Source organism: Molossus molossus, unplaced genomic scaffold (genome assembly GCF_014108415.1).
Source record: "Molossus molossus isolate mMolMol1 unplaced genomic scaffold, mMolMol1.p scaffold_m16_p_17, whole genome shotgun sequence".
NCBI lineage: Eukaryota > Metazoa > Chordata > Mammalia > Chiroptera > Molossidae > Molossus > Molossus molossus.
The window spans coordinates 54,992,179-55,004,455 of NW_023425352.1; the positions used below are offsets into that span (position 1 = coordinate 54,992,179).

A 12,277-nucleotide genomic window follows, 5' to 3' on the forward strand; every position below is an offset into this window, starting at 1 on the left:
CTTTTGACTTAGTGAATCTATTTCTGGACTGTATACTACAGATCTATATATTTTAAAATGATGTGCATTCAAGGTGATTCATTGCAGTAGGCTAATAAATTGTGTTCTGGTTATATAGCTGTATAAAAGAATAAGGAGGCTTGCCGTAGCCAGTTTTGCTCAGTGGTTAGAGCGTCAGCCCACAGACCAATGACTTGTGGGTTTGATTCCAGTCAAGGGCAGGTACCTCGGTTGCAGTTTATCTCTGGCCTTGGTTGGGACATGTGGGAGTCAACCAGTCAAAGTGTCCCTCTCACCTCATGTTTCTCTCTCTCACTTTATCTGAAGATAAATAGGAAAATATCCTCTATTGAGGATTAAAAAAAAACCCAATACGAAGGCTTTTTTTTGGTTAGTTAATCCTAACCCGAGGTTATTTTTCCATTGCTTTTTAGAGAGATTGGGAGGGAGGGAGGGAGAGAGGGAGAAAGAGAAACATCGATGGGAGAGAGACACATCAATTGGTTGCCTCCCGCACGACCCCAACCAGGGCTTGGGATCAAACCTGCAACCCAGATATGTGCTCTTGACCTGGAATCAAACCCTTGATCCTTTGGTCTGTGGGCCGACACTCTAACCACTGAGCAAAACTAGCCGGAGCAGAATGAGGAGGCCTTTTTTGTATTTTTATTAGAACATGTCCACTGCAGAGAGTATGTATAGTGTTATACTGTTTGTGTAAAAAAGGCGGAAACCTGTATTTTTGTTTCTGTATACATATAGTATCATTTTTTGAAGAATACAGAGAAAACTCATAACATTGGTTGATGGAATTTCAGTGCCTAGGAGATAATGGAAGGAAGTTTTTTCACTGTATGCCCTTTTATTTTTATATATGTGTATATGTATGTGTCATATATGAACATACCTATTATGTAATTTACTTCATAAAACTTTTAATTTAAAAATGAAAAAGAAACAAAACAGCCAGTCCGCTCTAAGAGTGATAAAAAAGCACATCAGTTCATTGATTTTTATTATGCACTGCCTCATGGCTCTAATATTTGTGACTTAGCTCAGTAAAGTATGCATCTTGAGAGTTAGAATAGTCTTTTTTGCATCTTTGATATGCACACCTATAGTGTCCATAGCCTAGTGCTTTTTACATAGTTGAAATTCATGTGATGGTTTAATTTATTATTTTTATACTTGTGGAATTTTATATTATTTCATTTGATCCTCAAAACCCTGTGAGTGGGCTTTTATTTGTATGTCACATTTTCTATGTTTTCAAATAAGAATGTGTAATTTTGACTAAATATTTTAACCTTAAGAGATTTGTTCCATATCTTTTAAAGTTATAAAGTGATTATATAATGGGTTTATTGGATATAAGATTAGAGGAGATGATCTATCAGGTCCTTTTCAACTTTGAATGGATGGATGAATGAATGAATACATTTTAGTAGTACAAGAGGATCAAGGAGAATACTTGGTTTATGCATGTTGGGTTTCTCTTTTATTTTACTTTTTAATCCTAACCCGAGGATATTTTTCCATTTATCTTCAGATAGAATGGGAGAGAGGGAGGGAGATAGAGTGAGAGAGACACACTAGGCTGCCTCCTGCACACCCCCTATGAAATCCAGGCATGTTCCCTGACTGGGAATTGAACTGGCAACCTTTAAGTGCATGGGATTAAGGGATGATGTCAACCAACTGAGCCACATTGGCCAGGGCAACAACATAGTCATCCTCACCCGAGGACATTTTTTGATGTTTTGTTTGATATTTTGTTCACATAGAGTGGGAGGGAGAGAGAGAGAGAGAAGCATCGACGTGAAAGGGACACATCGAGTGCCTGCCACCCACACGACCCAACCAGGGTCGGGGACAAACTGCAACCGAGGTACGTGCCCTTAGCGGGAACCGAACCTGGGTCTCTCCGGACTGCAGGCCAATGCTCTAACTGCTGAGCCAAACTGGCCAGGGCAACAACACAGTTTTTTTTAGAGCTGTTTTCAAACAGCACAATGGATTTGTCAAACTAATCCATATAGTTAGATAAATGAGAAATTTATGCAATAACTTATAATTTTTCTTTGTGTTTTTTTCCCATTCTTTTGCTTTTGTGATTATTAAATTTCACTTAGCACAGTGAAATTTAGATGCTAAAACTGAAACTGTTGTCAAGGATTTCAGTTCTTGGTGTAGTGTCTTTTAGTTGCAGTGTGTATAGGTGAGGAGTAAGACAGATATAAAATATATAGCAATCTGAAGTAAAAAGTCCAAAACATTTTCTCATCATTTTTTGTTGCCAGGAAATATCAAAGAATAAGGGCTTACTTAATACAGTGAATAATTAATGAATGATTATGCTGCACTTACTGTAAATGCAAGCTAAAAACTATTATAAATTGGTCTTGGCTATTATATATTCATTTACATTATTTGTATTTGCATGTGATATTCTTCTGCTTCATTCTGCCAGTGAGCTAACTCCCTATTCTTCCCCACAGGGTTGAAAATGCTTGCACCAAGCTGGTCCAGGCGGCCCAGATGCTTCAGTCAGACCCTTACTCAGTGCCTGCTCGAGATTATCTAATTGATGGGTCAAGGGGCATCCTCTCTGGCACGTCAGACCTGCTCCTCACCTTCGATGAGGCTGAGGTAGGCAACCTGAGGCCCGTGCAGACCTCTTCTAGACAAAAGCCTAGCCTCAGAGATAGTAATGGAGGATTGATGATTGTTTAGAATGAGAAAATGTTGAATAGTTACACATCTGAATTACCATTGTTTTCTACTTATTGTTCACTCAGCTGACTACTCTGAAATATATTTCCAGGTTCGTAAAATTATTAGAGTTTGCAAAGGAATTTTGGAATATCTTACAGTGGCAGAGGTGGTAGAGACTATGGAAGATTTGGTCACTTATACAAAGAACCTTGGACCAGGTTAGTCATATCTAATTTTTATACTAAAATTGTTATGGATTGCCCATGTTTGCTTAAGAGACAAAGGCACTCTACCCTATTTTTTGCAGAAGATAGGTAATGATGCACTGGGCTTTTAGGTGTCTGTACTCTGTTGATGCTTCATGCTGTGCTTCTACTGAGGAGATATCATTGTCTCTGAATGCTGAATCTGCTTTCTACAAATCCTGGCCCTATCTAATGAGTTAAACTAGACATTCCAAATATTGCTGGAGAATATAGGAAATACTTTCCTATGACTATAATGCTAAGGCCACCCTGAACCCTGACCTCTCCGTTCCACACTATATAGCATTCCTAACTGTCTGCCAGCTGGCCTGTAGCTCTTTATGATTTCTTAGCTTGCTAATTAGCCCGCCTACTATTATGGATTCATGTCCTAGCTCAAGGCTGCATAATATAATCAGACCTAGAAGGACAGAAGAGCGACTGTGGCTAAATCTCATTTTGAAATGATTGTTTAGTCATCTGAGAATTGAATATTCAAAATACATGCACAGATACCAGCTTTTGATGTTATAGACATATAGCATGAACTTGAAAGTTCTTAGAATATGAGTGAGGCCAATGACAAGACATATCAGGTATTTAACTTGTCAGTATTAAAGATCATATACTACTTTATAAAGTTATTTTGTCTTATGTAAAATAATTTTTTAAACTGATTTTTAGAGAGAGAGGAAGGGAGAGGGGGAGAGAGAGAAACATCACTGTGAGAGTGAAACATTGATCCAGCTGCCTCCTGCACACCCCTACCAGGGATTGAGCCTGCAACCCGGGCGTGTGCCCTGACGGGAATAAAACTGGCAACTCTTTGTGCACAGGATGACGCGCAACCAACTGAGCCACACAGGCTGGCGCTATAAAATGATTTTTTTTGTTTGTTAATCCTCACCCGAGGTATTTTCCCATTGATTTTAGCTAGAGAGGGAGGGAGGGAGAGAGGGAGGGAGGGAGAGAGAGAAACATCAATGTTGAGAGAGACACATCAATTGGTTACCTCCCATATGACCCCAACAAGGGCTGGGGATCAAACCTGCAACCCGGGTATGTGCCCTGACCGGGAATCAACCCCAAGACCTTTGGTCCGTGGGCCAACGCTCTAGCAGCTGAACCAAACCAGCCAGGGCTGAAAAGTGATTTTTAATTAACAGTATTTTCATGAGATTCTGGTGCAGTCATTCTGTAAACATATGGCAGGCAGAAGTTTCTCTGAGCCATCATTAAATGTCACTGGGAGATGGCTTTAAAGCAGTACTCTTTAAACTCTCTTATAGCACTGAAAAACAATTTTATTTCTTCAAATGAAATCTTATGCAGAATCCCAACATGTAAAAGACAAAAATGGAGCTACTCTGGATTAAGGAGGGGCTACCCCATCTTTTCCATCTTCCTTTGGTATCTCTTAATAAACTGTGAAACTACTTAAGAAACCTTAAGAGCAGCTTGAAAAATCAAAGCTTTAGAGAATCACATAATCTTTGAATAATACCCAAAGTAAACAGAAAGTGCCGGCAGGCTGATTCCAAAACACCAGATGCTTTCAAATGCTGTCATCACTATAATTATTTTTATAATATTTCTATTTGTTTCTAATTATAAAAGTAGTACATTCTTATTTTGGACAAATTGGAAAGTACAGAAAAACACAAAGATGAAAACAAAACACATTATTGTAATTCTTAAGATTTTTTTCATCAATTAGATTCTCAGAACCCTGCTCACATGAGATTCTTACATACATAGGCACAGTGGCCAGGTACATGGCGTGAAACCTGTACACATGGTAACCGGGCAAACTGGTGAATTTATTTTTATCAATATATATTTATTGCCTGGCCCATGTAACTCAGTTGGTTGGGGGTTGTCCCATGCACCTGGAGATCACCAGTTCAATTCCCAGTCGGAGCACATGCCAGGGTTGTGGGCTTGATCCCCAGTGGGGGTTGTGCAGGAGGCAGCCGATTGATGTCTCTCTCATCGATATTTCTCTCCTCCTTCCTTCCTACCTCTCTAAAAATCAATAAAACATATTAAAAAAACCACAAAAACCAAATACATATTTATTCACTTGAATATCTTTTTATATTTGTGAATGTATTTGTATTAACTGAAAATTATGTCACATTTAGTTTTTACATTTAATACATTACTTTTAATGAAAATAAGTTGTTTTAAGTTAGAACTGACCTAAAAAATTCTCTATCATAAATGCTAGAGTTCATTGATAATGTCCTTTGTTTAAATAAGTGGGCTTTCATGATAATTCTTAATGGATTTAGGCCCAGAAAGCCAGACTCTGGGTCATTTCACTACTCACCCTTCACGATTTATTCCTTGTGCCCAGGAATGACTAAGATGGCCAAGATGATTGATGAGAGGCAGCAGGAACTGACTCACCAGGAGCACCGAGTGATGTTGGTGAACTCAATGAACACTGTGAAAGAGTTGCTGCCAGTTCTCATTTCAGGTATTTTCTGCCTATATGTTATCTTATGGGAAAAAAATGTTAATATGGTCTAAACTCTGATGTTTGTTTTCTTTTGCTGCTTAGTTTTATATCCTTCTGCCTGGGTAAGAAGGAAACCTGCTGGATTGGGCATTACCTGAAGGTTTCAACTGATTGGCTAAGAACCAGTATGCATCTGCTCTAATGTCTTCTCTTGTTCTTTTTTTGAAACTGCCCTTTCTGTTGCCTAGTTCAGTTCTCTGGAAGCTTTAATTAGCCCTTTTTTCTGGAAGGTGGAATCTCCTCTAGAAACTCTAGTCTTGGATGTATGGATTTTGACACCTTTATTTGTATTACAAAAAAACAATTAGGCCCTGGCTGGTTTGGCTCAGCGGGTAGAGCGTTGGCCTTTGGTCTAGAGAGACCTGGGTTCGGTTCCTGCTAAGGGCATGTACCTCGGTTGCAGTTTGTCCCTGGCCCTGGTTGGGTCATGTGGGTGTCAGCCACTCGATGTGTCCCTTTCACGTCAATGTCCCCCCCCCACCCCCCATCTGAACAAAAAATGGAAAAATGTCCTCAGGTGAGGATAAAAAAAAAATTAGGAGCTGGATTGGCTACTATAGAGCACTATATGATAAGGAAGTTAACCCAGAGCCCTTTTCAGTGTTGCATTAACACAGTTGTTGTTGTTTAAGATATTTAACTTTTCTCTACATTGTAGAGCTGGTAGTCTGTGCCACCTGGGACCACCTTCCCATTGGGCCCAGAAATGCAACATTGTGACTGTTCTCTAAACTAGCAAAAGGGAGCTGCACTTACTGAGTAGCTAGTATGTAGTAGATGCCTCATGGTTTATAAAAATTATCTTTGTCAAGCTGTGGGTTAGTTAGTTTAACTCTCAGAGGGAAGCTTTGTTTTAAAAATATTATGAACCTGGCCAGTGTGGCCCAGAGATAGAGCATCAACCCATGTATCAAGAGGTCGTCAGTTTGATTCCCAGATAGGGCACATGCCCAGGTTGTAGGCCACATCCCCAGTGGGGGGCATGTAGGAGGCGGCCAGTTGATGCTCTCCCTCATTGATGTTTCCATCTCTCTCTCCCCCTCCCTCTAAAATCAATAAAGAAAAAAAAATCTTATGAGGCATGTCACTGTGTCCCTAGCTACTGCCTTTCTGGTTTGGAATTTCAAGTAGTAGATAAAATGATGTTAGTATAAGTGTTCAGAAAGCCCTTATGTGAACTACAAAACAAAAATTTGTAGGGTTTTGCCCTGGCCGGTTTGGCTCAGCTGTTGGAGCGTTGGCCTGTGAACCAAACAGTCTCGGGTTCAATTCCGGTCAAGGGCATGTACCTTGGTTGCAGTTCGGTCTTGTGGGAGGCAACCAATCAATGTGTCTCTCTCATATCGATGTTTCTCTCTTTCTTTCTTTTTCCTCTCACTCTGTCTGAAAATAAAATGGAAAAATATCTCAGGTGAGGATTAAAAAAAATTTGTAGAGTCTTATAATCTTCATGGAAATATGTTTTTGAGGCCAATTATTTGATGTGGCAGAAAGGTTGTGGGGAAGAAGATTTCTAAGCTGGGTAACTCAATAAAGTATTGATTAGTCTTTGTTTTTACAATTTTAATTATTTTATAAGAAGAAGTTCTTTTTCTCCAATGTTTCTTATTGTTATTTCTTCTTCTTCTTCTTTTTCCTCCTCCTCTTACTCTTCCTCCTCCTCCTCCTCTTCTTTTTCTTCCTCCTCCCCCTCTTCTGCCTCTTCCTCTTCTTCTCCTTCTTATTGTGGTTCTTCACTTTGGGGGGTTAGAAAGCACTTGCTACATGTTGAGAGAAATCCTGGAAGACAAACTGAACACTTTGGGATCTTACATTAGGACTGGGGGCAGCAGGATTCTCCAGTTACAGTGTTACTGACTGTTTTCATCTTGTCCCATTAGGTTTGTGTTAGATGGGGACAGTATTAGGGCTGGGACGCTCACTGATTTAGAAGGATATTGGATATTTTGTGATTGTAGGTCATCAGCATGTGCATGCCAAATTAGTTCCCTGATCATGTTGTGGTGATGTTTTATGCCTTCAGTTTCAGTGCAGTGCAGGTTGCTGATATTGGATTCAGCAGACTTGCAGTGTTGGTTTTCATATATATTTTTTTAGACCGTAGAAGCCCAAACATGTGTTCAAGGTGTGGAACATTTGTGTGAATATCATTAGACAGCAGAATTTAATTCCAGCCTTAGTTCCTGGGTCTTTTGTTTATTTTTACAGCTATGAAGATTTTTGTAACAACTAAAAACTCAAAAAACCAAGGAATAGAAGAAGCTCTGAAAAATCGCAATTTTACTGTAGAAAAGATGAGTGCTGAAATTAATGAGATAATTCGTGTATTACAACTCACTTCTTGGGATGAAGATGCCTGGGCCAGCAAGGTAAGTTTTATTGGAGGAGAAATAAGCAAACTCCCAAATTCTCTCCTCCTGGGGGTTTGATTGTCTCACATTTTATCTTGTAACTATGTGTAGCATAAGACTACTCAGATATTATGAAAGTAATTTCTTCTTCACTTTTGTTTTTTGGGTTACTTGCTGCTTTTGCAAATTTCTTGTGTTCATAAATAGAAAATAAATAGGTATGTGGGGTGAATGTTGGTCAACGGCTGAAATATATAGCTTTTCCTTCAGGCTGGAGTCTCACTGACTGGGTTCGTGGAGGAATTCTGGTGTGGTGTATGCTCCCGTGGGTGGGAGCCCTGCCTTTTATGTGGGCAGTTGTTGCTAGGGAACTAAGTAAGACACTTAATGTACCTGTGACTGGATTTTATGGAAAACTTTTCTTAAACCAACCTTTGACCCAGAGAAATCTACAGAGAAAAACTCTTGGCATTTCTAGGTGTGTGCCTTCATCATTCCATTTTCCCTAACAAAAGCTGAATTAAAGTATTTTTGCATCTGTCAGTCAGTTTGAGGGGTCCCTTCACTTTTTTTGAATTTAGTCTAGAATTTCTTCTTGGACTCCAAAAGGGTTGGTGGGTTCCTCTAGAGCCCAGCAGCAGTGGTTTTGTCTTACTGCTGGTCTGGTCTGCTTCTCCCTGTCTAGTGACTATTTTGAGGGAAAGAGACACCTGAGTTTACATGTTCCTTGTAGGAGCCCAAGATGCAGGCAGTGGGAGCAGCACAGTTCAGCATCCAGCTTACCCACATGTGACCCAGGTGTAGTATCCAGGGCCACTTAGCAGGCTGGTAGCAGACTAAAGAGGGGATTTTGTAGTATGACATCCATTTGGTGCCGAGCAGGGCTATTTACCCTCCAGGTCACCTGTAAGGTAAGGTCAAAGCTGGGGCCCCAAATCACCAGCCCTCTCTTGTTGCCTAGAAAGTGAATCTAAATATGTAGATGGAATTAATCAGTTTATCTTAATTATAGATTTGTGTATAGAGGCATGAAGTTCTTGAAAAGTTCTAAGACTGCATTTTAAATCTGTATGGTAAAATCATTTTAAGTCTGATATTTTACTTAATTTTGCTTTTGCATATTTGACAACTTTCACTTCCCTGTTATGACTTCTTTATGCATCTTTTTTTCTTGTTTGTTTTATTCTTTTTTCTCACGTTTAGAAGGTAAGCTTTCTGTTACCCTTTAGATTTTTTTTCACTTAGAGAAAAAGCATGTCTGAGGTTTTTTGTGCTGTGTGCCATGCTCATTCTGTGTGCCGGTGTGTAACACTGTGCTCGAACATGCGTCCGATTGTCATTTAATATGGGACTCAAGGCTGTGCTGGGCAGACTGTTGACTCGAGCTCATCTTGCACTATTTTTTTGGGGAAAGCAAAAGAAAAGGCATTTCTGTGGGATATCAGGCTTTCTATATTTAGTGAGCACTTTCGTCTCTTTGAGCAGGCTCCTGAGAACTGTCCTGGCCTAGTCATTCCCGCTGACTTTATTTGAAGAGCAGGTTTTCTCCAGTAGCTGGGCGACCCCTAATTACCTGTGGACCCTGCTCTTAGGAAACTTCCAGCTGATGTCATCTCCGTATTTGCCTCTCCTACCAGTCTCCTTTGCAGGCTCTGGGATTTTGCTTTTGGTGATATATCATTGAGGTTGTAAGCCATAATGAAAATGGGTAGGCTAAAGAGTATAAATGGGGCATCTGTCCTTCACAATAATCCTAGTCTTCAGAATCAAAAGGAATTTAAAGTTTTCCCTGACTTCAGTCCATGGTTCACTGTCTGTTCTGCTGTCTGAGCTGTGAATCAGCCATCATTCTCCATGACCTTGTGTTCCCCTAACCTAATCTCTTTCCTTATTCTCTCTCCTTTGCTTCTAGCAGATGAGAAGTAGTAAAAAGGAGGAGCAGGCATTGCAGCCTTATGTTGATCTGTTATCAGAGGGGAAGCGCCATCCATCATTTAGTAAATAAGTGTTACTGAGCTTTATTTTGTGCAAGTGTTGTTCAGAGCTACTTCTTTAAAAAAGAGTGGTCAGTTGAGCTTTTCAGGGTGAGCATTAGACACTCGGAGGAAATACACAAGGGACAAGGACCTGGTGCCCAATGTGTACAGTCCTGTAGCTGCCGTAGGTTTATGCTGATGTGGAAGGAACCAGATTGTTAGGATGCTGCAAAAGCATCAGAGTGAAAGAAAGTCAATAAAATTAGTTCAGCCAAAAGAAGCTCAAGTACATAATGACATCAAAATGAGCAAGAAATGTTTATTTGTAACTTCATTTTGTCTTTGTTTTACATTTACCTGGTTCAAAAATCAAATGCTATAAAATGATATACATGACAAATCTTACTCCTAACTCCATTCCCATCTCCCCTACCTCCTCTTCCCTAAGAGTAATCATTTTTATTACTTACAAAGTATTTAGGAAAAAGAAACTTTACTGTGAAAATGGAAATTGGTAACTGGAGTTTTGGTTATTTTTCAGTTTCAGCAGCATTGTACACTTTATATTGCTCCACTGTAAACCGTGAATTAATCAGACCATGTGTCTATCTGTGGCTTCCCATTCTGTTTAATACATATGGTATCTTTTATCTCCCTACGTCCCTACCAATGAAGAATTAACTTTGTCTTACCATACTTGTTTCATGCTTCCCTATTGGTGCAGTTTTCTCCTGGAAAGTGATGATTCCTCGAGAAAAGTGGGGGAAGAAAGTAAGTGGAAAAAAATCCTTGGTAAAAGTGCATCTTGCTAAATAAGTTAAGATTTTAAAGAGGCAATGCAATAGCTGATCACTTCACCTCTACACCTACATTCAAATTGCAGATTTACAAACTTAAAAGTACCTGGACTTTAAATATTTCATTTTATTTTTTAAATGTTTCTATTGATTTTAGAGAGAGAAAGAAAGGGAGAGGGAGAGAGAGATACATGGACCAGCTGCCTCTTGCATGCCCCCCAGTGGGGATTGAGCCCATAACCTGGGCATATGCCCAGACCGAGAATAGAACTGTTGACTTCTTGGTACATGAAATTATTCTCAACCAACTGAGCCACACTGGTCAGAACAAAAGACTTTATTTTATTTTGAAAGTAAAAATTTCCCCTTCTTTAAATCAAGAATCAACTTATAAATGATCATTAAAAATTCGTTTAGCATTTTTCTGGGGAATACATTATAAAACAAAAGAATTTGTGAATTAAACAATTCTAATTAAACCCCTTGTAGTTTAGCAATCTAGATATTTTTGTATTACTTGTATCTTGATGCATGCTGAGAACCAGGAGGAAATGAGAAAAAAATTTAAAGCCTTTTATTGCTAAGAACTTTTGAACCCACATGAGTGCTCCTGCAACTGTACCTTGAGGTAGTAGATACTGTTACTCAGAATTGGTTCCTGTGATAGGTCTCCTCCCACTGTGGGCTGAGCTGGTGATGGTGAACGTACGACGGACTCAGATGTCTTGCACAGATTACTCTGCTCTACAAAAAGGGAAATCTGATTAGAACATGCAATTCTGTAATACTTGTCCTTACTGCAGACCATTGGATTTAAGGGTAGATTTTTACTTCATTTTTGAAAAAATAAGGTTGTATGTGAGCTTTTCATGAGGCTTCTAGTGTTTTATTTTAGCAGCTAATGCAACGAAAAATTTATCTGTTGGAGATTGAGATCAATAGTTAATTCAGGCATTTACGATATTTTATCCCCTCTCTGTGAATCGGAGAAAAGCCCAAAATGTTCAAGAATTGATGTTTCCCTTCTAATCCAAGTGACCTCTAGTTGGTACATCTGATTGTGGGCTCAGTGACAGAGTTTTAGAGCTGGGAATGTATTTTTAGAGATAGGGAACTAAAACCTGGGAGGGTAACTTGCTTGAAGTCTCAGGGCTAGACAGCTTTCTGTCATCGCTTAAATGCAGTTTGTAAGATTTTTATTCTACTGCCGTCTCTTCTTTCCAGAAACATCTTTGTTTAAAACTTGGATTTGGGGGTGGAAATGTGGTCAGGTGTGAAACAGAGGGGAAAAGCAGGATGGGGAGGTGTTCATGGAAAAAAGGGAGAGTAGGTTGGACAGTGAAAGAGAGGGGGTCCTAGTCCCATACGGACAGTTTTGAAGAACCTGTGATTGCAGGACCTTACTTTTCCTACCGCAGTTCCTCTTGATTGTCTATAAAAGGAACTCGGTGGTTCTCAGTATTATTTTGTGTTACTTAGGTCTAACTTGATATTAAATTTCAGGACTGTTTCAGTTCCTGGGAATGCACGTAAAAAGGAGTTCTTTTAGTTTGTTCTTCCACCTTTTGGTATGTGGGGGAGAGTGCCAAGGCACTGTGGTTTTCCATTTAAAACATGAACTCATAAGAGTTTTACAGTAAAGGGACCCTAGGGGGAGGGGACCAGATCC

At 39.5% G+C, this 12,277-nt stretch overlaps 1 protein-coding gene across 2 annotated transcripts in view; it reads left to right on the plus strand.

The window, feature by feature from the left end:
* Positions 1 to 12,277, plus strand: part of VCL (vinculin) — a 107,293-nt gene that overhangs the window by 58,979 nt on the left and 36,037 nt on the right. For both annotated transcript variants that reach the window (XM_036265117.1, XM_036265118.1), the window contains exons 3-6: positions 2,499 to 2,649; positions 2,825 to 2,933; positions 5,320 to 5,442; positions 7,693 to 7,853. In XM_036265117.1, the coding sequence (XP_036121010.1) occupies positions 2,499 to 2,649; positions 2,825 to 2,933; positions 5,320 to 5,442; positions 7,693 to 7,853 (544 nt within the window). The remainder of the gene's footprint in view (positions 1 to 2,498; positions 2,650 to 2,824; positions 2,934 to 5,319; positions 5,443 to 7,692; positions 7,854 to 12,277) is intronic.